A 27944-nucleotide genomic window follows, 5' to 3' on the forward strand; every position below is an offset into this window, starting at 1 on the left:
CAGCGCCGAGCAACGCGCTCATGCTGGTCATGAGGTCATGAGATTAGTTGCACTGAGACACATGACGCGCCAGTGGCGGCAGGAAGTCAACAATCCAGTCAGGAAGGCAGTAAACGTTTTCATTATTTTTTTTTATTCATCATATTTACACATGACGGTAGCTGCTACGTGTCCATTTACGAGTCCACGTTTGCTGTGATGCTCCTCTTCTCTCGTCAGCAGCAGTTGGACTTCCTCCTGGCAAGCCTGCGCTTGTCTTCTTTGCTGCTTGTGATCTCTGACAGGACAAACACGCCTCAATTTCATACAGTAATACACTCGTACCAACAGCATCATCTGTGACATTTGGACAACAGTTATTTCTAGCGATGCTCGATATTCTTACTTATATACCGATATTGTCCAGTACTTCATTATTGATACAGATATCAAACAATACCCATAAAGGCAGAAGCTCTTCCTGGTCATAGCTGGGTAGTTTCTTTCAGTAGCATCAATCGGCTCTTACTATTTTGCTGCATTAACGCTGTGAGTAAAGTGATTCTTCCTGTGGTGTGATATTAGATTTAGAAGTATTAAAGGAAGACACCTTACTCCCTGCATACTCACATAAATAGCGTTTAACACCCATTGCAAATTGCATATTTACAGTCTGAAGGTGAAACTTCTAGCCTGCGGTAATACTGAGCTAGCAAGCTTTGCTGCTGTAGCGCACGGCGCTGTTTGATGAGGTCTCTCCTGCGTGCCGATATCAATCTCAGCAGGAAAAACTATTTTTTATGCCAATTTCGGCAAACCGTGTTATTTCCAACAGCACATTCTTGTGAACACTCACTGATGATGTCCCCCGCGCTCCTGGAGCTGCCTTTCTCCAGCTCAGACAGGACGTTGGCCTCAAAGGTCAAAGAGGCCACACGCAGGAAAAAATCTGTGATGCCGTCCCCTGAGGCAGTCAGCACAAAAGTGGTCCATTTAGACATTTTTTTTTAAATGCTAAAATTCACTGTGAGCGTGCCCCACCTGACTTTGCAGAAACGGCCCAGTACTCCGCCCTGATTTCCTCTGAGAGTCTGATGGCTTCCTGCTCCACGTCAGCCAGCAGCTCAGGGGACTGAGGAGGACAAAACACAAGACGTTCTGCCCCAGTGCAGCTCTATATCATGTGCATTTTTCAATAAAACTACTGCAGTTTCTTAACCTTATAGCCAAGGAGTCAAAACCAGTGCCTATTTTTCATTTCATAAAAAACCTACAGTGGTGTTCCAGACCCAACCGTGATGAGTGAATTTCCACGAAGTAGGATTCCTTCTTTATAAATCAAATATTTTGAGAGTCCTCACCCTGGTGAGGATAAGTGGCATAGAAGATGGATGGATAGAGCCCTCTAGGCATTAAATAACACCCCTATAGTCACATTTACACCCATATTACCCAATATAGTAGACATAATAGACCATAAGATATAAATAAGACTTATGCTCGTGTGTGTCACTGTTAATGTGTTCCTGAGGGGAACTGAGTGGCAGGCTTAGAGTTGAGTTTTAAAGTGGCATGGGTAACTGCAACAACAGTAGCCTGTGTTTTTATTAGGGATTTTTAATTGGGATTATTGTGCCTGGGCCGAAATTAGCCTGGGCTCTCTGTTAGAGATAAGTTGAGAAGCACTGTCCTCCAGGACAAACTCAAAGGAGAATTGTTGCTCCTCCGCACTGAGAGAAGCCAGATGAGGTGGCTCGGGCGCCTCCCTGGGGAGGGTACCTCTGATGGGTAAGACAATGTGAGACAGTGTCTCTCAAATGGCCTGGGAACGCCTTGGGATCTGCTGGGAGGAGCTGGATGAAGTAGCTGGGGAGAGTGCTTAGGCTGCTGTCCCCGCAACCCGACCTCGGATAAGCGGAAGAAGACGAGTGGATGGATGGGTGCGCCTGTTGTGAGATCATTCAAACCTGCAGGTCTGTTGTTGTGGCGATCAAATCTAGTGTTTGCGTGTCCCACAAAACATTACAGTAACTAAATACTACATATCATTCACAGCGTCTTTGAATGAGTCTCCTGAATGCCACATACAGGTATACTATATGTATAGTCATTTTTACACTTGAAAATGCTTAATTTAAGCAAAAATAAATCAAATTTGCTTCAGTATGCATATTTTGTGACTAATAATAGGCCGTATGACTGTATATATTTCAAGACAGAACGTTGTGTTACAGGTGTCATAGCCTATTCTTCGTGTTATTACCAACAACATTCCAGGTCTCTCGCTCTTTTTGCTGTTGTTTTTTGGTTTCATTTTAAATAAAAAAAAAACAAGCTGTGGTCCAGAAAATGACCCTCGGTCCGCACTTCTTTATACGGTTTTGCATCATTTCCACTCACACTGAGGTCTTTCTTGGTGCCCACAAGGAAGAGTAGAACGCTGGAGGGGTCGTTCTCCCTCATTGCGTCCTCCAGCCACTGCCTACAAACACAGTGTAGTCACGTGCTCATTAACATTAAATTCTTTTCAATACTAGGGGGTGTCCAACCAGGGGTGTCCAAAGTGGGCCGGGGGGGCTGTTTGCGTCCTGCAGCTCGATATTTTTATTGCATCGCCGCACATTTAAATCATACGATTAAAGACTTTAAGCCCACTTCAGAACATTATATGGAACAGGAAAGAAAAAGTTAGCAAAGCATGGTAACGGTAATGGTTTGCTTTATATGGATAGGCATAACTAGGTTACATAGAAGTACATCACATGTTCATATTGCACAATTCAACACGTATAGTACTACAGAAGAGCTTCCTGTCTTCAATACTTAAAAAAAAAACTCTAAATGACTTTCTAATGAAGTGTTTTACCATTATTAGAGCCCTGATGACACCCTGATAGTCACCTTTACACGCTATTCCGCAAGCTACGGGATCCCTGCAGGGACGCAAGAGACGGCTTTAAGCATAGCATGCTAGCGAGCTAACTAGTTAGGCTCCAGTTTATTTTTTTCTAAACTTAAGAAGAGGTTTCAAACGGAGTGGGGAAGAAGGCCAAAGTAAGAAGTCCAAAACTTACCGCTTCCATACAGAATGGGAGGACAACTTTTTTCACTCTTGCATATCATATGACATGGCTGACTCCATGCAGTGTTAAGGTAATGTGATGTAGAATGAAGAGTAAATAACGATATTAATAATGTAAATCCACTTAATTCCTTACAGACACCCAAAAGTATTAACAAAAATACATTTTATTGAAAATAATTATTTTATTATTGTTTCATTATATTATTTTTAATTAATATATTTTATAAATATAATTGTAATAATTACTATTGAAGAATAAGAATTCCATCCATCCCTTTTCTCCTGCTTATCCGGGTCCGGGTCACGAGGGCAGCAGTCTCAGTAAGGAAGACTTACCGGTCCCCAGCCACCTCCTCCGGCTCCACCGAGAGGACACCAAGGCGTTCCTAGGCCAGCTGTGAGACATAATCCCTCCAGTGTGTCCTAGGTCTGTCCCGGGGCCTTCTTCGGGCTGGGCATGCCCAGAACACCTCACCAGCGAGGCATCCGGACTAGATGCCCGAGCCACCTCAACTGGCTCCTCTCGATGTCAAGGAGCAGCGGCTCTACTCTGAGCTCCTCCCGGATGACTGAGCTCCTCACCCTATTGCTCTCCAAAGTAAACTAATTTCAGCTGCTTGGATCGGTAATCTCGTTCTTTCGGTCACAACCCAAAGCTCATGACCACAGGTGAGGGTGGGAACATAGATGGGGAGGTAAATTCAGAGCTTTGCCTTCCGGCTCAGCTCTCATCACCACAACAGTCCAGCACGGCAAACGCTGTATACTTGAACTCCTCCACCTGGGGCAGGACCTCACTCTTTTCCGACTGAGAACCATGGCGTCCGATTTAGAGGTACTGAGTCTCACCCCAGAAGCTTCGCACTCAGATGCAAACCGCCCCAGGAAACGCTGAAGGTTCCAGCCCGATCAGGCCATCAGGACTATTATTTATAGCCAAATATGGAAATACTCCCAACTGTGAACTTTTGGAACTGTGAACTGCACTGTGTGATATACTCAGGTGCCACTAGTATTCATGTCCAAAATGAATGAAACCATTACCAATACCAAAGTTATTGTTTTAGAAAAATGACTATTTTGTTGCATGCGTTGATTTGCCAAATAAATAACCACAACATGTTTTATAGTTTTAAACATGTTTTTGATAGATTTCGACGTTTTCTCAATATAATAGCACGGGCCCCGCATATTTGACTTTTTCTGTATGCAGTTTGGACACCCCCGATATGAAACAATGTCCCGGCGTGTCAGTGAAACGTGTCATCGGACACAAAAGGTGTTTGCGTTACCTGGCGTGCACTAAGGAGCTGGCTCTGCTCAAGTCAAACACCACAATGATGGCTGGAGGACACAAAGAAGGGACAGTTGGTCTCCGTCCGCTTGACGGTTATGTGCTTTTACTTTGGAGACCTGACCTTGAGCTCCTCTGTAGTACGTGGAGGCGATGCACTTGAAGCGCTCCTGGCCTGCCGTGTCCCACCTGGAACAGTTTCAAAAATGGAGTGGAGGGGGTGGCTCGGTGCTCAGCTACCCCCTCTTTATCGCGAGACGATGATGATGATGATGATAACGACGACGAGCGTCCTCCGTCATACTCACAGCTGCAAACTGAAGGGGACGCCGAGCACCTCGAAGCGCTCCATCTGAAAGTCCACACCGATGGTGGCCTTGTAGTTCCTATCGAAGGCGCCCCTGCAGAACCTGCCAGGAACATGTATGACTCATATCGTCACGCTTGACGCCAATGAGTAAACTGGTGGTAAACAGGTATGAAGCTTGTGTAAACTGTGCAGGGCCGCGTGCCAGCGCGCAAGGAATACTTTGAAATCTTCAGAATTTGTGGCATGCATAATCTAACACAAACTAGTCGTGAACGCACCGCAACCTATGCCGAAACCAGGGGTCGGCAACCCACAGCTCCAGAGCCGCATGCGGCTCTTCGGCATCCTTGTTGCGGCTCCCTTTGTTGAGTTCTGCGATTTAAGTCTGTGAACGCATCTACTGTATCTGTGCGGCATGAGATAAAGTTAGCACACACAGAATGGACATGCGTCAAGTCAGACGGATTAACAGAGAGAATCCGGCCACTTTTCAAAATAAAACATAAAAAAATGAAGTAATAGAAATTATTTTTTCTTTCTGTGCGGCCAAATGACCCAGGGGGTTGGGGACCACTGTTGTATAGTACTTATGCCAACTTTTTTTCTGTTTGAACTCAATCTCTTAGCATCTCATCTTCAGTTTCTTATGTCGCCCAGGTTTAGCTTTTAATGCTACAGATATAAACAGGTTTTTTTTTAAGTTCAGCGTGACTTTTTTGACAACACAAGCCATTTTCCAACAAGAAACTTTCACCATCCCTGGCAGATATCTATACTTTTCCTCAAGCATGGCTTTTGGCTACTGTGGCTACTGCGTCTTACCTGCTGACCAAGCATGTTTTCCCGACAGAGACGTCGCCCACCACGATGACTTTGGCCACGTTAAAGCTGCAAAGTGTAGAAAGTTCAATCAGGGAGTCGAAACAGAGACGCTTCATCAATTTCAGTGTGTCCCTTACATTCATTCACCACAAATACATTTGGTGCTACCTGCTCTCCCTGGACACTCTATGTGATGCCAAATAGATGATGATGTCAGATACCCCCCTCCGCCCCCACAGCCCTCCTACAAATACTGTAGATTGCAATCCTGGGGGAAACACTTCGCTTTGTTTCATTTCATTATGTTTATGACGCTCAGAGAGGATGACTGAAGTCATGCAAGCTGCTGTGGTGGTCAGCTGACACCTTCATGTGACTATTTGACGGACAGGCGTTCTACCCTTGACCTCACCTGACGGCATCCTCCCTGTGGTCACGACACGCGGCCTTCACGTCGGGATGGAAGACGTCTTTGGTGTGCAGCGCCGCTCGGGGACTGAAGCACTGCGGTCAGCGTGCAGAAGAACATTGAGCGACACGGCGGTCACCACGGCGGTTGCTGCGTGCCTCACCTTGGGGAGGTGTGTGATGATCCTGTCATTCTTCGCCGGAGGCAACATGGAGGCACTCGTGCACGCACGCACACGCAGGCGTGTCAAGATGGATCGAGTCTACAGGAGTTTTTCTTCAAAACAAGACGTAAATGTCACACTGTTGCTGCTTCATTCGTCACATTATTTACCTCAATCAATTTACTGAATGTCAACAAGGTAACTCAGTGGCCCAAAAGTCAAATTAAAATCAGACATAGGTGTATAAAGTATAAAAGAGGCTCTTCAGCAACAACGTTAATTCATAGAAACAGAACATGCAGTAACAACAATATTGTGCATAAATAAACATGTTAAGCTCACTTGAAGATGCAGGCTGTTTTAAAAGATGTAAAGTTATTCCAGATGGAGATGAGATGTTTCAGTGTCTGTCGACAAAACGAACGCTGAGCAACTGAGAAAAAAAATAAAGTCAGCAGACTTTTTTTTCTCGTAATTAACTTCAACTAAGTTGTGGCGGGCAGCAAGCAAACAGCGCCTCTGTGTGTCTGCTATGAGTACAGCAGCACCAGTGAGTGTTTTTTAACATGGTCGTATATTTCTACACGCAAACCCCCATAAAGACTATTGTTTTTAAGATATGCCATTAGATTGTCATGAGTTTATTAAATCGTGTCGACTAATTATTATTATGATTGTTCGTTTAAATTGTATTCAAGTGTCTCAAACACGATTGTTACACAAAAAACGAAATACACAGAAATACATCTTTAATTATCTCCCTGTAACCATAGTATCTATAACGTCAAAATACATATTTACAAAATTATTTCGTACAAAAATTTACGTCACAGTTCAAACTTTAAATGACTTCCTCTCTAATTCTTCCACACAGTACAGGGACAGTAGGGGGCGACAAAATACCAATGAGTGACAAATTCTTCTCTGACGTCATGTTTCTGCGACTCAAGCTATATAAAGACTGTGTTCTACATGTTTCGTTCTTTCAACGCCGGCGCAGCTTGAGTGTTCCAAGGGAGTCAATCATCAAAAAGACCAAAGTCAACCTCATTCTATTTAGTGTCTTGCGTCTAGCCTTTTGAAACGAAATGTTAGTCCAACGTTACAGTGTAGTTTTGGACTTAAATCGTCAAGTTTGGTTACGAAAGTTCAACATTACTGTAATGGAAGCCTTGGAACAAGCAGCCACGTGGACTTAAAGATTGGTCAAATGACTAAATTGTAAGTGTCTTATACTGTTAGTATACTATATACACTATATGTATATGCAGTGTATATATAAATTACAATTTTATACTGTTTGGGGTTATGTGACCTACAATCAAAATACTTTATTGGAATATTTCAGTGTGTAGGAAATACAAAGTTTACCTTTTTCTTTATTGAACCAGTGTATAATAACTGGCTTAATTTGTTGTACCTGTCTAAAATTCAGTTTTAGATATTTTATGATTCGAATTTGCTGTCGCCTGTGACACGTAAGATTTGCTCAGATGGTTTAGCATGTGTTTCCTTGCATTGGATTTATTTTAGCATCGTTTAATTTACAAAACATCCTTTATGGCACTCTGTAAAATGCTTGGACACTCCTCCTCTACTTCCTACATTACAAATACACAAAATGATTTGCTTAGCCATTGAGACAGTGTGGTGATAAAGTAAATGTTTTTTTCTTACAGATGAATGTTGCAAGTCAGACTGGTTGACATCCCCTTCTGCTCTTGTGAGTTTTTTTCCATAAATGAAGTGTAAAAGTTGTCAATGATGAAAACTGTGAATAGGAAGTGCCGTCTGATGCGACAACTGACGATGTTTCTTGATCACATTTCTGAGTCTTCGTGGCATCATCACTCTTAACTACCCTTGTATGCTTTCCTTTGAAATGTTCACCCTTTTGTTCCCAACAGGTCCCATACACCGCTGCTGAATGTATTCCACTTCTAGGAGTGTTTCAGACCTAGATGGGCTCAGTCTGAGGTACGCCAGAGCAGTTTTAAAAAAATTAAGTGTTTTTTGTGGTGATGAAATCTAAACTGAAAAAGCTGGAATTACCGTCAGATTGTTCAGTGGTGATCATTGGTTTTCTGAACAGTGAAGATGTGAACATTAAAACACATCAAGCCTTTTTGGGGAGTTAACTTTTTCCCCTCTCAAGGTTTCCCGACAAAGTTTGGCCTTCCCTACTGTGAGACTGCTGCCCCTGCGACCCGAATAAGTGGAAGAAGCTGGATGGATGGCTTCGGGATCAGTCGTATGCACCTAACATTCACCAGGTGACTGTCACCAGAGATGGACATGGACTTTTTTTTTTGTTTTTTGTTATGATGAAATCTAAACTGAAACAGCTGGAATTACCGTCAGATTGTTCAGTGGTGATCATTGGTTTTCTGAACACTAATTAAATGTGCCAAGTGTTGTTGACTTATTAGCTGACTTTTAATGTGGAATGTTTTCCTCTGCAGATTTGGATCTGGCGGCTGCCTTTTTGATGAGGAAGGAAATGTTAAGAGCCAAGATCGGTCTCCACTGTATATATGTTACTGTGTTTTTAAATAAAACTTGGGGAAATTAATGCTGCCCTTTCTAATTTGCCTTTATAAGTCACATGGTCTTGTCATTCTGTGAAATCTTATATCTGGGGGAGCATTGCATGAGCCTCCTGGGCTAGGAAAGTATCAAAACTAGACAAGTTGGCACAGAATATGAAATGCATTAACATGCAGCCTAACAAGTTAACTTCTTACTCTCCTGCTTTGACTTCGATAGTTTAGTAATCTTAAATGATAGAGACCTGAAAACGGGTGTCCATGCCCTCACCTTCAGTGAATGTTGCATACAGAAAACGCAATTCAGAACCTAGTGTAGATGGGCTGAGACCTGAACAAAACAAATAGCACTATCTACACTATGCAGAGGAGAAATGGGGCAAAAATGACCTCCAGCCCACGCTTTGGACACACTTGACTACACAATTTCAAAGACCTCAATCAGTGATGGTCTAAGTCTTTATTTTAGCTTGTATTTACATGATTTTTTTTTCCACATGAACATAGACTTGGAAAGCAGGCCATTATTTAGAGTGCGGCTGGAGGTCGTGTACACACACATTGAGCTGGTCAGTCTTCCTCGCGCTCTATGTAGGTCTTGGAGGCGGAGCGAGCTATCTGTCGAGCAAGGTATCGATCTCTAGCTGAGCTCAGCGTCTGCTCAGTAGAACGTTTAGCAAACTTGTTCACCTTCTCACCTTCATTCTTCACTTCTTTATTCTTGTCTGCATCCTCCTCGTCCATCTTTCTGTCCTCTTCATCCTTCATCCTTCTCTCCTCCCCTTCACCTTTGTCTTTCCTCTCATCTTTCTCTGAATTCCTGCTCCTCCTCCTCTCCTCCTTTTCCCTCTCTCTGTCTTTACTGCTTCTCTCCTTGCGTCGGTCTTGCCGCTCTGCGTCCCGCCTGCTGCCGTGGCTCCGGCTGTCTCTGTCTTCATCTCTTCTCTGGCTGCGTCGCTTGTCCGTCTCTCGTTCTCTCTTCTTGCGTCGGTCCCGCTCCCTTTCATCATCGCTGCTGCCTGAGGAAGGTGACCTCTGTCTGTAATGGCGTTTGGAATGTGATGAGGCGGCGGTGGCTGGCTTGCTGAATCCGTGTTTCTCCTCACGGCCGTCCTCACAGTCACTTCCTGGACTCAACGTGTTGTTGCAACTTGTTTGTGATGCTTCTGGAATTTTTGGATCCTCTGAGCTTTGACTTCTGTTAGGCGGCACAGACAAAGCATCAGTAACACTTATTGCACGACTATTGTGTTTAAGGGACGACACGTACTTGTTAGCAGAGCGATCCGGGATGGCCTCCTCTCCTACGGTCTGATTCAGAAGGTGCCGGTAGAAGCCGCTCAGGTCTTTTTGCTTCCTCACGTCCAAAGCAGCTGAGAACAAAAATGTATTGGTTGTAATAAACATGACAGTAGCATATACTGTAGACATCACAAGTGTCCACACAGATGGATGACCACATGCATTTCTAGTCCACTTGTCATATTTTCTAACCTTCGATGGCGGCCTCCCTCTTCTCACGCTCCTCCTCCTCCTTCTGCTCCTGCAGCTTCAGCTTGTAGGCAGACGTCACGTACGCCTCCTTGTCGGCAAACTGCTCCCCTTCTGCCTCACGCTCCTTCTGGATCTTCCTCTCCTCCCTGCGCTCCTGCTCCTTCTTGCGGTTTTCTACCGCCTTCATGAGCTGGTGGATGTATTTTGGCTGCACGGAGACAATAACAATGAGAGTAGAAAGAGAATTGTGCAGGCTGACAGACTTCTTTCAGCCAAGACATTACCCGCTTCTCTGCTTCCGACAGAACTTTCTTGCTGTTGTCCAACCTCTGCTGTTGGATGTCATCGTACACGGCGTCATAGTCGTACACTGTGCTGTCCTGCTCCAACGCCTTCTTCATCTCCAGCTGTGTCTGCAAACACGCATTGAGCATCACATGCATGTCAGCCACAAACACATCACAACAGAATCACAAACACATCACAACAGAATCAAACACAGAGTACATTTTCCTCTCACCTGCCTCATCGTCTTCTTCTTGGCTGCTTCTTTTTGCAGACTCTCACCAACGGAAGTCTGATTAAATACATGCATTTATGCGTTATTGCAAAATAATAACCACACGTGCATGCGTGGGTTTACTGAAGCGTGCTCGTGATCCACCTCATCATCAGAGTCATCGCCAAACACACAGTGTTTCTTCAGGCTCGTTGCCTTTATTAGTCCTTTTTTCTGCGGCAAGATCAGCCCGTACCTGAGGAAAAGAAGCTCCTTTAGAAACCATTCCAGGAGTCCATGTGCAAGTACTTGGCTGACAGGCAATACGCCACTAAAACGTTTTGAATGGATTGTTACTTGTTTTGATGACGATTCTGCAAACACGATTCCAGCTTTCAAGTTTTGGCAATTCTCCGTTTCAAATATAACCACACGTTTGTGAAAAGGAACTTGAAGTTCACGTGGAACAAGCCTTTAACGAGCAGAAATAGAGAAGTCTTCTCAGTTTACCTTCGGTACATCGTTAGCTATTTAGCTAACTAGCTTGTTGAGCAGCAACCGACAATCCGCGCAGTTTAATGTGTTCGAATATGCCACATAGCCGCTGTTAAAGCAACATCATAACGAACAACCACACGAATCAAATCAGGTATTCCAATCTTTTAAAAACACAAACTATATAGAAAACTTAGCATGTTAGCCACTTACTGTTTACCAGGGACCGCCATCTTTGTTTGCCTGTGGTACTGGTGGTGAGGGCTTGCAGCAGATTCGTCACAGTGTTTGATTCTTTCCGTCAATAGTTATATTCATGCCTTAATGAGGATATTAATGCAACACATAACAAATAAATAATTATAAACAGCATTTGATCATATTTTTAGTTGTTGACACGTTTTTTTTAAATTGTAGCGAAAGTGACATTGGTTATCCACTAGCAAAAATAGAAAACATGACTATAGTTTTATTTATAACATATGTAGTTACCTCTTCGTTCCTTCATTGTCACATGCAATTATTTACGACGGTATTACAATAAAAAGCAACAATAAACGAGCTAACTGTGTCATTAGACCAGTGGACACCTGTAAGTGACTTTTAATCCGAACCTCATTATCTGTGTCACAATCTCTTCATCTCCTGGCTTCAACAAACAGTGTTACTTGTTCTCCCTGAGATTAATGACATTATTCCCTTTATTTCCGTTGTATTGCATCGATACATCATGCGGCTAATGGGGTTAAATAGTACCATGTGCAAGTGTACTTAATAAAGGGGTCACAGGGGTAAAGGTAATAATTTATAATAGAGATATTTATTATTTTTTTGCAGGTTAATTAGTAGGTCTCTGTTGTCCAGCACTTAAACCGTTAAACCGGTTTTGGCGAGACCGCCAGTGTGCGCATGCGCGGCCAGAAGACGAGGAGCGAGAGGAAGGGGGAGTCGGTAGTGAATCGGTGAAGCATTAGTGAAGCAGTGTTCCACCATGGAGAGTATGAGAGGGCGATGAGAGAGCACAGACTGACCCCTTGCTCCACACCGCCATCCTCCGCTCCAGCACTATGCTCGTCTCGCCGCCTCTACTCAGGTGATCGAGTTCCGGTCGCTGAATGGCGCTGGTTACCGTGCAACGTTCACCGACCCCCAGCACCACCTCCAGCCCCTGCGTGTCGGTAAGAGCTGATCCATCCGGCCTCCTTCCTCCACCACATTTTTACGGCATGTCTAATGTTAAATGTTAGCGTCGCTGCTTTCTTGCTCATTTCCGCTCTTTTTTGTGTGACTGCACTGTCATAAATTGGCTCGCCTTTGTGCTCATGCGCATGCGCCGACCGAGTAGCTCATCATTTCGTGTTTTATTTGCATAGCAAACAGTATTTTGTGTTTCTGTTGCATCTTTGCGAGGGCAATCACAACCGCAGCTGCGTGTTTTCACAGTACTGCTCTTTTCGCTGCCTTGAGAGGGACTTTCACGAACTTCCGGTTGGTGTAACCGCCTCAGTTGGGTCAAAAAGCGCCTCAACGACACTTACTAGTTTTATACGAGCAAATAAGTTGCGTTTCGTGGTTGTAGGGACTGCCTCGTTTGTTCGTTGACTTCTTAAGTTTGCATGTCTGACACATAGTTCCTGTTTCCAATCAGCGCGTGCGTTTGTGCGAGAGCGCGTGCACGCAAGGGGAGGGGGGGGCGGCGCAGGTGTTCGTTTTCCCTGTTTGCTTATTCCCGCAAAACAACAAATAACTAAACACTTACTAAAACGTAGGTAATTTCGTAAATAAATATTTAGACTTGGTGATGTTTAACGTCACTGTTCAGACTTGGACACAAATGCAAACACCAAAAGGCCACCAAAAAGGCATGTCTTGCTTTTTCCTACTCATTTTCAGTCATGCAAAACTGTGTAACTGTAAACAAGATGCATTTCAATTTAATATGTATGCATGTTCCAAATAAACCATTACCATTGTAGTAGTAGTGTCAGCATCTGTGAAAACCAGATGTGTCCATGTGCAGCTAATTTTTATTGTCCCTCTGCCTATTCTGAAAATGAAATGAATTTATTATTAATAACATATAGTCTTAGAAATTACATTAATCACAATTTTTTGGCACCGATTACACAAAGCTAAGATGTTGTTAATAACTTAGCATGTACAGTATTCATCTTCATTGAATCGCTTTTACCATCTTTAATACACAAAATGTATCAAAGCCCCCCAACCCCCCCATTTTTTAATCTGCTGTAAATGACATTATTTAACTAGGAGCCAATTGATAAAAATTAGTGTTGTCTAAGTCAAGGCTTGAGGCTATTTTCTACCCGGATGTGTCAAAACGAACGCATCTTCTCCTTTCATGGGCACCAAACAGGTTCTGTGAGATGAGGCGTCACGGTAACATCTGCACTGAGTGATGGTGGTGATGACAAGAAAAGGAGCAGATTGTGTAGAAAAATTGTGTTTGTCCTGTCAGACATGTTCTCAAGTTACACGCTGTGTGTGCTTGCACATACAGCCTTAATGTATCACACACACGCATTTCCTGCATCATGTGATGTGTGTGTGTGTGTGCATGTGCGTGTGCAGAAGGTCTCCTGAGACGTCTGCAGGCTCCTTTTTTACCCTCCACTGTCTAACTCGCAGTGAACCTGCCCTACCCTTGTTGTTTGTACTTCATTTTTTGGCCATTTGGAAAACAAAAAAGCACACATACACACTTCTCAGCCTGTGAGTTCAGCCTGTGTTTGGCATTTTCATAAAGTGTGTCAAACTCTGCTGACATTTCCATGCATGCAAAACCACCTCGCTATAAGATACGCTAAGCCAAGCCAAGACTGTGATTGTTTCACAGTGGTGAGCTGGAGCTGTCACCAAGACAACATGCACTCCAAGCCTGCAGTAGTAAACATTACATCACAAGGTGTTCCTTTTCTCTGATTGGCTGTGATAGGTATGTGTGTGTGTGTGTATATGTGATTGTTTAGTGAGATGGCGCACGCACTTTGACTACAACCCAAAATCAAGTGGAGCCTCTGTGGCGTGTGTTGTTGTTGTGTAACAATAGAAATACACGGTTCAATTTACAATTCAATTTAATAATCCTTTATTACTCCCATGGTGAGGAAAGTCATATTTTACACTAGTAAAGAACAGAAAAAACATCAAAATCAAGTAGTCATAAATTCAGTTCTGATATAGTGCAAACCATCTGCTGTGTTACAAAATGACACAGGTACAATGTGTCCAATCACGTTCTCACATTCTAAATCTCGTTTTCTACTAAAGGTGACATACAGAAAAATAAACGCATGCACCGGGCATTTTGATATAACAACCCATGCAGATATGCTAAGACATTGTATTATTATTATATTATATTATTATTCAAATAGTCAATAAATTACAGTCATCAGAATTTCCAAGTCATCGACCTTTAGAGTACAATTTGAATGTTATTGAACAAACCTCCCAATGATAACATTTTTTTTTTCAAAAATAAAAACTTGAAATGCACTGTTTCACATTTTGCTACAGAAGTTACGGTTCTTCATATTGTACCATTGGAAGAAAGCGATCAGTCAGAAACTCTACATACTTTGCTGAGGTCATTTTCACACCTTCAATGACCATAAAGGGCCTACCAGCTCTCTCCCAATGATTCTGATCCAAAACGTGACTCGGCCACCTCCTTGTTGAGATATGCTGGTCATACTCTACTTCATCCATCCGGACCACCCAAGGTTGCAAGGCCCTCATCAGTAAACAGGTTTTTTGAAAATTCATCTTCATGTATTTCTGCAACCATTTCTGCTTGTGAGTATTGATTAGGGGTGGCCAAATACCTCAGGCCCAAAAAGTCTCTGCAGTATCTTACACCTTGAGGTTCATGGGACTTCAGAGGCACCAGCAGCTTCAAATACCTCTTTGCTGATTTGTAATGGCTTTTTAGCAGGTGCTCTCTTGATTTGATACATTTCTCTGGCGGAAGCCTTTCTCATTATGCCTTTTATCAGCACAATCCCAGCTGTCATCTGAATCAGCCACAAATTTCTTCACCGTACGAACATTTTTGAGTTATTGAACTTTCATGCCTTGTCCAAGGCATTGCAATATTTCATGCTTTTTTTGTCAGCAGAGATCCTTTTTATTTCCCATATTGCTTAAAATATGTGGCATGTTTATAATGTGAAACATCATTAAGTCGTTTTCTTTTAATTAATTAAGCTCACCTGGCAAACTAATTATGACAGTTGTCCAAGATTGATATCAGTAATCCAAGGAGCCCCAAGACACAATGCCATCCATTAATTTCATTGAAAAACAAAATCAAGTATGTTTATGATGCTAAAATTTGCATAATAATTTGGAACATCCATCCATCCATTTTCTATGCTGCTTATCTTCATTAGGGTCGCGGTTTTGCTGGAGCCTATCCCAGCTGACTTTGGGCGAGAGGCAGGGTACACCCTGGACTGGTCGGCAGTCAATGGCAGGGCACATATAGACAAACAACCATTCACACTCATATTCATACCTATGGACAATTTAGAGTTGCCGGTTAACCTAACATGCATGGTTTGGAATGTGGGAGGAAACCGGAGTACCCGGAGAAAACCCACGGGGAAAACGCACGGGGAGGACATGCAAACTCCAAAACGAGCTGTGGGTTGCATTTTGTCTTTTTTGTACATAACTCAGAATGCTTTAAAATGTTTATTGTAAAATAATGAACAGTATAGTACTGTATAGTATCTACACACATTCAAAGTCATTGTTTTCCTTCTACAGGAGTCTGGCAGTGGGGAGGATGATCGTCGCTCTCAACCTCGCAGGTGAAACTTCAGTGTAACATTTAAAATGTAATGTAATCATACAGTATAAGTCCAGGCCTGCTGCGCTGGCCTTTGACACCCGCAAACAAACATGGCGGCAGCCAAGCTGGACTGTGCAGGCCTGATGGTCACATGTGTCCCTGGAGGGTCTCCCTTAACCCCTCTTGTACCTTTTGACAAAAAAAGACAAAAGCGTTGCTGCGTTCGTGTGTCCCACTCGTGTACACTGTTCCTATCCGCCTCAGGCGCTCCAGCCCAGTTTGGAATCCTGCTCATCCTGTTACACTCCACACGCATTCACAGCTGTTTGCTGTGCATAAATCCTCTTCCACTGCTCTCTCTCTCTCTCTCACACACACACACACACACACACACACATACACATGCACACCTAAGCTGCACTTACATTCTTTTGCTTTTTGTGAGCAGTTCAGTGAGCAGTGTCCGTGTTATTCTCCGTGTATCCATTAGAGGGCAGCATGGCCAGTGTGAGCCTCCCTGCTGGGAATGTGGGTCAGGTTTGTCGTCGCCCCTCCCAAATTGTGTGTGTGTGTGTGTGTGTGTGTGTGTGTGTTTGGGGGCGGGGGCGGGTCAGACGAAATGAGAGGTGGTCTGTGTTTGTGCAGCTGGGAGTGAAATCTATACACTCAGCATATGTACACACTGAGGTGATTGCATGTAATTGAAGCTTTGAACATGTTATCTGTGCATACTTTGTGTCGTTACGTTTATAGCAGACTGTACATCGTAATTATACCTTTACATCTGACGGTGTAAAGTAGTTCAGCTGTGGAGGAATAGATCATGCATGTATTAATGTATTGGTGGATGTATCATAATTGGAGGAAAAATGATGACTGGAAAGAGAAGAAGTCGTGATACAAACTCTAAAGTCAAGTTTTGCTGCGACTCCAGAGGCTTATTTTTCCACAAAACAACCCGATGGGGATTTATTATTATATATATGTGAAATCTACATTGCGGTGTGTAGTGTATATACATTGGTCAGTAGCGTCACTCAGTGTTTGCCCTTGGTTTACAGCTTTGTGGTGGCGGGCATTATGGCTGCAACTCCATCCATCCATTTTCTATACCGCTTCTCCTCATTAGGGTCACGGGGCATGCTGGAGCCTATCCCAGCTGACTTCGGGCGACACCATGGACTGGTCGCCAGCAAATCGCAGGGCACATATAGACAACCATTCACACTCACATTCATACTTATGGACAATTTAGAGTCATCAATTAACCTAACCTGCATGTGGGAGGAAACCGGAGTACCCGGAGAGAACCCACGCACACACGGGGAGAACATGCACACAGAAATGCCCAAGGGAGAATCAAACCCAGGTCTTCCCGATCTCCAGACTGTTACTGTGTTGGCCAACATGTTAACCACTAGACCACCGTGCGGCCTATGGCTGATTGAAATTTATTTTAGTCAATTTAATTTGAAGCTTGTTGTTAGCTTGCGGATACATGGAAACAAGAACCTTAAGTCAGCTGCGTTGCCAGTCAATGATGTCATACTCTTTCTAAAACATATTTTTATAGTTTTCCAATTATACTGTAGGTGTACATGGAGCATACAGTTTGAAATGCATATAAATGTATTGATTTCAATCTTTCTCATCTTCTTTATCATAATGCTGCAACACCTTTCTTTTGCTCCATTTTGGGTTATTTTGTAGCTGTGATCAATAAGAAAAACAGAGACTTGAGGTGAGAAACACCACTGAATTCAAGAAATATCTCCTTCCAAAACACGAAGGTGGTGTCCGTGTTGATCTCGCTGCCACATTGCGTCTTTGTCAAGAATCACATATTCAATGAACGTCAAAGTTACCTAAATGTTAATTTATCTCTTTCATTCATCATTTATACTGTATGTATTTTGAAGTGTTTTCTGCATTACAATTTTTGGCCTTCTGGAATCGATTAATTGTACGCTAACCTGGTTAGCAACGGACCTTCTGGAGTGGATTAAAGACGCTAACTAAGGTTCCACTGTATTTGTATTACTTCAAAACTTGCATGTAATTAAATTCAGGCGCAAGGAATTTAGGTAAAAAATATTTGACACATAGAGAAAAATAGGCAAAAATAAAATTCAGACAATCGGGCCGGATGGCCCTGCCAACAATGTGTGTTTCGTGGAGTTGGCGATCATAAGTACCACATATATTTCACAATGTAGGCCTAAAATACTTGCTCTATATTGTTTATTTAATTGTTAGAGCCTAAATATAAAGATGTATTTAATTTAGTTATACTGCTTGTAGACAGTTATAATGTGGGTGGAATTATTTACATTTAATTTTTGATAGTTTTAATTTTTTAATTGAATGTCATAGCAGTCTATAAAGGTGCGTGTTTTTTCTTGTGAATTTCTAATATGGGTGCCAGAAGGGGGAGTGAACACAGTGAAAATGTATTTTTCTAAGCTAAACAGCAAAATATATGGATTCCAGAAGAATATTTTGTTAGATTAAATCACGTTATGAATTTAGGAAACTATCTTATCATTTTCCAATGTAGACTAAGCGTGCGCCGCATGCTTTTATAGATCTGAATTTCTTTCTTATATATGTAGATTCTGAGGTTTGGGAGTACACAATGTTTCACACATCTATGCACAGTTTTATAAAAGAGGCCCAAGGTGTGTTATAATGTGCATATGAGCGAGGGCGAAATTTGTGGTGGTCCAAATGTATTTGTGGCGTGTCGCCACATGAATGTATGGGAAACAGTGACAGTGTATACGCTCATTCTCTATGAACGGTATCCTTAAATTGCTTCTGTTGTGATCCTGCGCTATATTAAAAATAATAACATTAAATTAACTTGACCGTGTGTGTGTGTGTGTGTGTGTGTGGGCGGGGGTCATCTAATACAATGATAGAGGAAACACAGTAATTATTAAAGTGTCATGGTGTGAGCCAACACAAGCTATCACACAGATCACATGCACGTGGACGTAGTTACAAGGCAGCAAAACATCACAGTTGTTTACCTTGTTGCCGTCATGTGGCGACAACATATTTAACCTCCATCCCATAATATGAACCCAGCAGGGATCAACAAGCAGAACGGCCAAGCGTGGCATCATCTTCCTCACGCTGTTGCCACTGTGATTTCCCAACATTTACTTGTGCTGTGTTGTTGTTGTCGTCCTGTGAAGAAGCGTCAGTCGCTAGGTGTCAGGTGTCTTTCCAGGCAGCACGGTCGCTTAATGTGACCGACATGTGACCTTGTTGTCATGGAAACATTGACAGATGTGGTATTTTGAGACATATTTGATGAAGCATATAACGTCTTTCTATATCTCAACTTTATATGAGTGCATTTTGGATGTCAGCATTAGACCCTCCCTCTGTGCGCATCACCAACCACCCCTCATAGGTCTCAACTCAATGGTGTATGTGCCCGCCCCTCTCAGCTGCACCTTCTTAGCTGAGCGCGCTGCGAAACAAATCAAACACACCCAGAGCTGTGCCACTTGATACTGATCTCTCCCAAGTGCGGCGCAAGACGTCCATCAATTGATTTTTACCACAACACTCGCAGCCAGCCTGAGAGCCTCCTGTCTCGGCCAGCAGAGCAGTAATGCCTCCCGGTGTTGTGACTGCGCCTCCAAGCTTGTGCATGTGCACGTGCTGCGGACCGAGGACAAGGCCTCATTTCACACACAACTCTATGCTGTCTCAGGAGGACATCCAGCACATGTAAGTGTGTGTTTGGCATGGTCATACATGGATAACAGGAAAAGTCCTCCATTGGGATGTTCGGTTGGAGGCAGGAATTCTGTGTGCCTTTTTTTGGACCAGCATGTTCCTGGTGGGGGTCCTGGATGTCATTAGAAGTTGTCCCTAATGGAGGTGACTAGTGAGTGTATCGGCTGAAATCACATCTCACATCTTACTGTCCCTCCGGGGAAGACTCTATACATAACTTTAAACATGAAACCATATGATCACATTAACAATAATAATCACTGAAATGTTGACCTACACCGGAGTGGTTTCTAGCTTGTGTCATAAAAAATAAAAGAAAGTGAATAATATCAAAGAGGACCCTGCATCCTGTGACTTTGCTGTATGCGGCCCACAGCGGAAAAGGTTTAAAGCTCTTTGCGGAACGCTGCTGTTCAATAAGGGGATGTAGTCGCTGAGATTAGCAGCCATTAAAGTTGTCATTTCCTGTTGAGTGCAAAGGTTGCTGCAGCCGGGACAGTTAAATCTGGATTTTATTGGAGCCTGGTCTCTTAATAAGAACCTCTGCCCAGGATTTGTCTTTTTTTTTTTTTCTTCTTTTTTTTTTTTTCTTTTTTTTTTTTTAGTTTAAAACAACTCACCACTAATTCCTCCGTAAAGCAGCTGGCTCCTTGGCCAAGTATTTAGACAACTTGGTTTCATAGTCCCAAAAAAAGCTAAATGAATGTCACAGTCACTTTTTTTTTCTTTGTGTCTTTCCAGCATCAGTGAAAGTTTCCTGACAGTTAAAGGAGCAGCGCTCTTCTTACCTCGAGGAAATGGCTCCTCCCCTTCTTCCTCGGCTTCCCGCTTCTCCCAGCTGCGGAGCAAACATGCAGGTGAGGACAGGATGAGGATGTGTGTGTGCTTTTTATATTTTCTGATGTTGTCAAGTGTCCACCTCGCTGCCAGTCCACACATTTGATTCCCATTTCCCTCCATTCACCATTGTTGCAATCTTTTCCGGAAATGACTTTCTTCAGGCTTCTGATTGGCTCAAGCGACTCACGCCCGACAGCCTGTTAATGTGTTTTCATGAAATGAGGATGTTGCTTTCTTGCTCCTAGGAGACATTCAGCAGCATCTGCAGACCATGTTCACTGTCCTCAGACCAGAGGACAACATCAAACTGGTGGGCGCACACAAACACACACGCACACACAAAATCGAGGGTTGTGGGTCAGACGTCAGTTGTGTTAATCCCACTCCAGGCGGTCCGGTTGGAGAGCGCCCACGCTCAGGTGACGCGCTACATGGTGGTGGTGTCCACCAACGGGCGTCAGGACACGGAGGAGAGCGTTGTCCTCGGAGTGGACTTCAGTCCAGTGGACAGGTGAGCGTCGGCGTGCACGTGCATAGTCACGATGTTTGAAGTTGTAGTGATTCACCAGGTGCACTCCACCCTCAGTTCGTGTTCTGTGGGGTTGGTTCTTCCTCTGTGGAGCGATACATTGATACATCTGGATGGAGACGGGTAAGTGTCCATCGTCTGTCTTTGCTGATCGACAGCAGCTTCCTCTTCCTTACTGTCTTTCCTCTCCCCGCCTCTCAGGGGCTTCAGCGTGTCCACCGACAGCAGAGTGCACGTGTTCAAGCCCGTCTCTGTGCAAGCCATGTGGTCAGTCATTGCTTTATCCAAACACGTTACCACAAATGTCCCATTTTCTCCAATGTGCCTCTTCTTCTCGGCTGGCAGGTCGGCACTCCAGTCGCTGCACAAAGCCTGCGAGGTGGCGCGCTGTCACAACTACTTCCCAGGAAGCTTGTTCCTCACCTGGGTCAGCTACTACCAGAGCCGTGTCTCCTCGGACCAGGCCCGGATCAACGAGTGGAACGCCATGCAGGACCTGCAGTCGCACCGCGCCGACTCCCCCGTCCTCTTCTCGGATGCGTGAGTGTGCACGTGCTCGATGATGATGCGTCCATCGGTGAGCATTGATCACATGACCTAGTGTGTGTGCGTGTGTGAAGGCCCACAGAGCGAGAGCTGACCGAGCGTGAGATCAAAAGCAGTTTGAGGGAAATCATGATGCAGAAAGATCTGGAAAACGTCACCTGCAAGGAGGTCAGTCTGCATTAACCTCCATTCACCATTGTTATATTGTGCATTTTCCTCAAATAGCCTTCTTCAGGGGGTTGAGGATAATAAATGTATGTGTGCCTTACACCTGCTGTGTCTGACAGATCCGCACTGAGCTGGAGATGCACATGACGTGCAACCTGAGAGAGTTTAAAGAGTTCATCGACAACGAGATGATCGTCATCCTGGGTCAGATGGACAGTCCCACTCAGATCTTTGATCATGTCTTCTTGGTAGGTAGAGGACAAAGACTTTCTTTCATTTTTTCTAAACTTGCTTTCTGTTGAGTACAGGTAGTGGCTACAAGCTAAGCTAACACTTTTTGCAGTTGTCTACTGTGCTGCATCATACTGGGAGATGTGTCTAACATTTTGTGTTCTGATGGAGTTACTGCACATGTTGTTGTTGGTTCATGCATGTCAATGTCCAAGTGTCGTTTATGAAATGTTCTGATCCACTGATTGTTTTTGCTGTCTTTAGGGATCTGAGTGGAATGCATCCAATTTGGAGGAGTTGCAGAATAGCGGGTAAGGAGTTACACGCAAAAAGCTTATGTGCGAATATGAATGATGGTGTGTTTTTGTCTTTTGCGCTGTCACACACAGAGTCATGTACATCCTGAATGTGACGCGGGAAATCGACAACTTCTTCCCTGGTCTGTTTGAGTACCACAACATCCGAGTGTACGACGAGGAAGCCACCGATCTGCTGGCCTACTGGAACGACACCTACAAGTTCATATCCAGAGCCAAGTGAGTGATCACCAGCATGCGTTAGCCCGAAACCCAGCGGCTCGGGTGACCACTAGTGTCCCTCTCTGATGCAGGAAAGCCGGCTCCAAATGTTTGGTGCACTGTAAAATGGGAATCAGTCGCTCGGCGGCCACGGTCATTGCCTACGCCATGAAGGAGTACGGCTGGGATCTGAGAAAGGCTTTCGACTATGTGAAGGAACGCAGAGCGGTGACCAAACCTAACCCCTCCTTCATGAGGCAGCTGGAGGAGTACCAGGGCATCCTGCTGGCCAGGTGATCTCATACCTAATGAAGTGGCCACTGAGTAGACTGTGACACTATTTAAGTTGTTGACTTCTATCTTTCCCTCCTACTTCCTCCTGCAGCAAACAGAGGCACAACAAACTTTGGCGGTCTCACTCTGATAGCGACCTCTCTGAGCACCACGAGCCTCTGTCCAAACCTTACCCACAACCACACAGCCTGGGACGCTCAGACCCCTGCAACCAGGTGACTGGCCCGCTTGGTCCCTCTGTGAAAGAGCTGTTGGAGCCGCTGGGGCCTGGCACAGCGGCACAAGTCACCAAGAAGCCGGACATCCCGTCTCGTCCATTTAGCTCACCACCATGTGACGGAGCAACAGCTTTGTCATCCAACGCTCCTCCGGTCAGCTGGCTGGACCCGCCCCCTCCTGAGCTGCCTGTGTCGCCGTTATCGCCGCCGCTCTCTAATGGCGTAATCGAGCCAGAGGAGCAGCCATCTTCGTCGCCGCCTCCTCTCTTGCTGCCGACAGCTGCCACCGTGGTACCGGAGCCTCAGCGCATGGACGCCGTGACGGTGGCGCAGAGTGTCGCATTGGGCCAGCCCCACCCACCGCCTTCCCTGCACCACCTGCCCCCCTCCCCTGCTCCATCACCACCTCCGGCCTGCGTGGACAAGGTCATCAAGTCACGGGCGGTGTCCCGCTCTCCGCCTGGGAACAGACAATCGCTCGTGCCTCAGCCCGCCACACAGCCTCCCGCGCCAGTGCCTGTCTACAAATCAGACTGCCTGATTCTGGATGGTTCTGCAGCTCGTGACCTCGTCAGCTCTCCTTGTGCCAACTCTCATGAGCTGTTTGGCCACAGCACCGATCACATCAACTTCTTTAGCGCCAGGGAAAAGTTCAAAGGGATGACCCAGGATGCTGCCGTGCAGCAGCATTCCCCGCCCAAGCACGCAACACCTCCCGAAGTCCTGACTGCTGATGGCAAGGAGGAGCAGAAAAGAAAGGTGAGGATGTTGGCACACAAAATTAATTTAAAATATGACAGGGTGTACAGTATATTAAGTCTCGTTCAAGCTTAAAGGGTGCCACCTAGTGGCTGAAAGGTGCACCACACCGCTCAAAAGTACACATTTGGACCAGACAGAGGCTTAAACAATCAATGAAAGGTTGGATGAGAGTCCTTGGTCGTCCCTAAGTCTTCATTTTGTTCATGTTCTTGACTCCTCACAGGTATTTTTCTTGTGTTCTCAGGAGCAGGTGGTCTTTCCTGTGCAGGTCACGGGATTGAAGCCGACGGTGCACTCTGATTGGTCCAGGCTCTGCCAACCAGAGCAGGCAGACCAGGAAGCTAGGAAGTCCAAGCAGGAAGTGGAGGGTGGAGATATCTTTTGTCCGAGTGCCAAGCAGGACGTGAAAAACAAAGAGGAAGAAGAGGCGGGCGCCATTCTCTACAGTGATTGGACAAGAGGTTCTGTGCGGCGTGTCACTCGTCAGCTGGAGCGCAGGATAAAACATGACGCCCCGTCACCTCCGTTATCTGCTCCGTCCCACTCAGGAAGCTCCCCCCTCTCTCGGCGGCACGCCCACAGCACGTATGCACAACCAATGTCAGCGCCCCCCCTTGAGGTCCTCACTGTGCAGCAAGCAATGGCAGCTGGCAACATCGGGAATAAAGACAGCGTCGGCGTTGAACAGCGTGACTGTGCGTTGTCTACCTCGGCTGCTTCCCCCCTCTCCTCTGTCAACTTCCTGTGTCTGGAAGGTGTGACAGAACATGAGTCGGGCACGGACTGGGATGACCCCCCCGGGGGTCCCTTCAGTGACGTGATCATGAAGGAGACGTGGGAGACGCTGTGCGAGCTGGGCGCCTTCCTGCAGCAGGTGAGCGTGGGTGGAGCTTGCAGGCCCAGCTGTGTGGACCAGGTCTTGGAACCGAGCACTGCAGCCAGTCAGAAGCGATCCAGCGGCGTGCAGAGGAACGTCCGAGAGGTGGAGGCCAGGCTTCGCCAAGCGGGTCTGACCCCTCCCTCTCTGATGAAGCGCTCAGCCTCACTGGCCAAGCTGGGCTGTTTAGAGCTGCTCGCCAACGACCTTACCGAATGGGAGCTCAGCTGGGGCTCAGCGGCGCCGGCCTCCATGGAGCTTCCGGTCCACGCGGGCGGAGATGATCCCAAAAAGCAGCGTGTCCATGACACCCCCTCCTCAGCCAACCAGCAGCCTGCTGTGGCCGTGGAGAGCCTCCGCAACCTGGAGGACACCACATCAGGAGACGGCCCTCCGAGCCCACTGAGCCTGATGTGTCCGCCTGCACTACCGCTCTTAATCACTAGGCAGCAGTATGGAAGAAGTCATCCTGTGAGGCGCCTCAAGAAAACTACTGTTAGCGCCCTCTACCACACCATGTAAACACGTGTGTGTGAGTGTGCACAAAGCATTGCCTCTTGCCTTAAACCACTTTTGACCTGTGACTTTTTGAGAACGTATGACCGTTAAATCAGTCCAACTACAAAGCGACACACATTCCCTCCCTTTCTTCCCGCTTCTTGGGTTTTAAAGCTTGTGGTTTGCTGGAATGTTGTAATGTAATGTTCCAACATAGTTCATCCAGAATGTTCTTCCACTTGATGATGCACAGCCAATCAGTCAGGTCACATGGTCAGTGGCAGGCCAATCACAGGTCACATGCTTGTACAGTTGTTGTTTTTTTAAGTAGTTATTTGATGACGCGATACCTCGGAAGCACATGTGACCTGCACATCTGGAATGTTCCACCTCCATCAGCAACGCATCGCCTCCAAGTGCTGATGCCACTCACACTGGATGTGTGTGTTTACAATATGTCTGACTGCAATGTTGAACGTGACTTTTTTTTAGGAAACTTAAGTTTTTTTTAAAATATCTTTTTCAAGTTGCTGTGAGAAGCACAACTTTTTTAAAAACTGTTATCGCGTGTGCGTGGCAAGTGAAGCTTTTTTGTTCTGTCACATGCACTTTACTTACTTTCCTTTTTTAATTTTGACAATGTGTTTTTTTATGAGGTTGCTACCTGCGGGGAGGGGGAGGGTCATGTTGTGATGTTAGAAAGCTTTTTATGTGTGTGTTATATTCCTTTTAATTTAAAGCTATCAGTGTAAATTTTCTTTTATATCATGTCCTTCTACTGTGACCATTAAACTGATGGAGATTACCTTTGCTTTCATGTCCACTTTTATAGTCTAATAATAATAAGAATTCTTAATTAACAATATATAATTTCTTGGTTCTGTCCAGCAGGAAGACTTTGTCGCTAAATCTGGTGATATTCCAAAACTCCATCCGTCCATCCATTTTCTATACCGCTTCTTCCTCATTAGGGTCGCGGGGGCATGCTGGAGCTTATCCCAGCTGACTTCGGGTGACAGGCGGGGTACACCGTGGACTGGTCGCCAGCCAATCGCAGGGCATATATAGACAAACAACCATTCACACTCACATTCATACCTATGGACAATTTAGAGTCGCCAATTAACCTCACCTGCATGTTTTTGGAATGTGGGAGGAAGCCGGAGTACCCGGAGAAAACCCACGCACGCACGGGGAGAACATGCAAACTCCACACAGAAATGCCCAGGGGAGAATCGAACCCACGTCTTCCCGATCTCCAAGCTGTTACTGTGTTGGCCAACGTGCGGCCCATTCCAAAACTCCTTGGTGACATATTTTCTCAAAAGCGACTAGCGACAAATCTAACTTTTTCTGGAGTCATTGAAGTGTTGTGTGGTATTTGAGGACTTAAAAGTGAAAGCATGTATTGGTCTGCAGTTTGTGTTCTCACTGTGCAGCAGCGGGTGCTACTGAGACATCCACCCCACCCCACCCCGCCCCAAAGCAGTCACAAGCCGTCAGTTCCCGTGGACAGTGGGGCTCCACGCATCCATGAGTCACGCATGTGTGAGGCGTGATGCCACCAAGGTGGCTCTTGACCTGTTTTATCTCCAAAACAAAAATGTTTCTTAATCTTCATGAAATACTACTCCCCTTATACCACATTGGGCCTCAGTCACTTACCTGTCAGTGTGTCACAATGTGTGATGGGAGAATGTTGTGTGATAAGTTAAAGAAGCAGTCCTAACTACAAGATGAGAGCTGCAGGCTGGAGGCGAGTCAGGATGTAATTATTATGCTCTCTAGACAATGAGAGGTGCTGGCAGAGATGAAATATTAAAATAATTTTATTTTCATGAAGTGATGGTCAATTTTAAATTAAGAAACTAAGAAAAGTTTATTTGTAGTTCTAAACATAATTAAGGTGTCACTTTGTTTTGTCTCTCCTATAAGCTTATGCTTTTTTCCTCCAGCATCGCCGACATAATATGCAAATTATATGTAAATAAACAATGACGTCATCAAACTAGCGACCTCTAGGTCACCCAATTGCTACTTTTCTGACTGAGGAGTTGGCAACAATGAGCACAGTCATTTAGTATGTGGACACTTTACGGTCTTTACCTGAAGAACTTATCGTCTGTCACTATGCTAGGTGGCTACATTTAACATAACTAAAGTCATGTAATTCCACGGAAATGTTGAGTTCTGACACGTACATCTCTGTTGTTGGACCTTCAAGTAAGACAAAAAATTTGCTTTATTTGCCAAACTAAAACTTTTGACGAGAAAAACTGGGAAAGAAGACGTTTGAAGGAGCCTTCGAATTGGGACTGACGTTGTGACGTAATCAGACAATATTAATTGGCAAACTCTCGAGGGTTGTTATTTATTAAATATGTTAAGACAATCCGAGAAATTCAAAACTCAACCATGAAATGTAACGATCTAGAACTTTCTAACGGATGCCGCTTCCCATCAGCAGCGGGCAGTCCAATGAGGTCCAGCTAAGTCCTCCACCATGAGGGGCCCCCAGCGACAGGACCCCCCCCAGGCCCTTGGACAGTGGCGCGTCACGTTTCCGCGAACACAAGAAGCTCGTTTTAAAATAGATGATGACCCAGTCCACCCCCTCATCGGACCTCCGCCACCCTCCTCCGTGCCCGGCTCTGCCCGCTGGTTCTGTCTTTCAGTGTGTAGGTGAGAGCACAGTCGCCCAAGCAGGTCCGCGCAGGGAAGCACAAGAAGAACTAGAACCGACACCTCAGGTCCAGCCAGGGAAGAGGGGTCTCCCCAAAACCTGAGGTCAGCTT

General features: G+C 45.1%; 4 protein-coding genes, 1 long non-coding RNA gene and 3 other non-coding genes across 11 annotated transcripts in view; 6 read left to right on the forward strand and 2 right to left on the reverse strand.

Annotated features, from left to right (window-relative positions):
• Positions 1-124: 124 nt before the first annotated feature.
• Positions 125-6548, reverse strand: rab34b (RAB34, member RAS oncogene family b). Of its 2 annotated transcripts, XM_054754469.1 has the most exons (11): positions 6405-6548; positions 6063-6175; positions 5903-5994; positions 5491-5556; positions 4667-4768; positions 4483-4547; positions 4357-4408; positions 2380-2461; positions 1021-1111; positions 836-943; positions 125-277 (listed from the first exon to the last, which is right to left on the reverse strand). In XM_054754469.1, the coding sequence occupies exons 2-11, from the start codon at positions 6108-6110 to the stop codon at positions 216-218; spliced, it is 768 nt and encodes a 255-aa protein (XP_054610444.1). In that variant the 5' UTR covers positions 6111-6175; positions 6405-6548; the 3' UTR covers positions 125-215. The 2 variants fall into 2 exon arrangements, with proteins under 2 accessions (XP_054610444.1, XP_054610445.1); XM_054754470.1 differs by lacking the exon at positions 5491-5556.
• Positions 6549-7018: 470 nt separating this feature from the next.
• LOC129168805 (uncharacterized) lies at positions 7019-8674 on the forward strand. The gene is made up of 5 exons (XR_008566337.1): positions 7019-7283; positions 7742-7785; positions 7970-8039; positions 8218-8335; positions 8525-8674. It is a non-coding gene; the product is annotated as an uncharacterized LOC129168805 (long non-coding RNA).
• Positions 7820-7896, forward strand: LOC129169609 (small nucleolar RNA SNORD49). The gene has a single exon (XR_008566454.1). It is a non-coding gene; the product is annotated as a small nucleolar RNA SNORD49 (small nucleolar RNA).
• Positions 8079-8152, forward strand: LOC129169605 (small nucleolar RNA SNORD65). Its single transcript, XR_008566451.1, has one exon. It is a non-coding gene; the product is annotated as a small nucleolar RNA SNORD65 (small nucleolar RNA).
• LOC129169604 (small nucleolar RNA SNORD65) lies at positions 8382-8455 on the forward strand. Its single transcript, XR_008566450.1, has one exon. It is a non-coding gene; the product is annotated as a small nucleolar RNA SNORD65 (small nucleolar RNA).
• Positions 8675-9053: 379 nt separating the features above from the next.
• nsrp1 (nuclear speckle splicing regulatory protein 1) lies at positions 9054-11380 on the reverse strand. Of its 2 annotated transcripts, none has more exons than XM_054754458.1 (7): positions 11310-11380; positions 10767-10857; positions 10623-10679; positions 10387-10515; positions 10103-10310; positions 9879-9981; positions 9054-9806 (listed from the first exon to the last, which is right to left on the reverse strand). In XM_054754458.1, the coding sequence occupies exons 1-7, from the start codon at positions 11327-11329 to the stop codon at positions 9179-9181; spliced, it is 1236 nt and encodes a 411-aa protein (XP_054610433.1). In that variant the 5' UTR covers positions 11330-11380; the 3' UTR covers positions 9054-9178. The 2 variants fall into 2 exon arrangements, with proteins under 2 accessions (XP_054610433.1, XP_054610434.1); XM_054754459.1 differs by lacking the exon at positions 11310-11380 and adding an exon at positions 10959-11132.
• A 616-nt stretch (positions 11381-11996) lies between these two features.
• ssh2b (slingshot protein phosphatase 2b) lies at positions 11997-25945 on the forward strand. Its single transcript, XM_054754429.1, has 15 exons — positions 11997-12274; positions 15891-15934; positions 20410-20525; positions 20754-20818; positions 20898-21019; positions 21095-21160; positions 21239-21304; positions 21383-21577; positions 21658-21751; positions 21871-21999; positions 22247-22293; positions 22372-22518; positions 22593-22793; positions 22886-23771; positions 24019-25945. Exons 1-15 carry the CDS (start codon positions 12212-12214, stop codon positions 25171-25173), a joined length of 3396 nt encoding a protein of 1131 aa, XP_054610404.1. The 5' UTR covers positions 11997-12211; the 3' UTR covers positions 25174-25945.
• Positions 25946-27261: 1316 nt separating this feature from the next.
• Positions 27262-27944, forward strand: part of coro6 (coronin 6) — a 9171-nt gene continuing 8488 nt past the window's right edge. For both annotated transcript variants that reach the window (XM_054754452.1, XM_054754453.1), the window contains exon 1: positions 27262-27936. The gene's annotated coding sequence lies outside the window, so the exon portion shown is untranslated. The remainder of the gene's footprint in view (positions 27937-27944) is intronic.

This window comes from Dunckerocampus dactyliophorus, chromosome 16 (genome assembly GCF_027744805.1).
Source record: "Dunckerocampus dactyliophorus isolate RoL2022-P2 chromosome 16, RoL_Ddac_1.1, whole genome shotgun sequence".
In the NCBI taxonomy this organism is placed as follows: Eukaryota; Metazoa; Chordata; class Actinopteri; order Syngnathiformes; family Syngnathidae; genus Dunckerocampus; species Dunckerocampus dactyliophorus.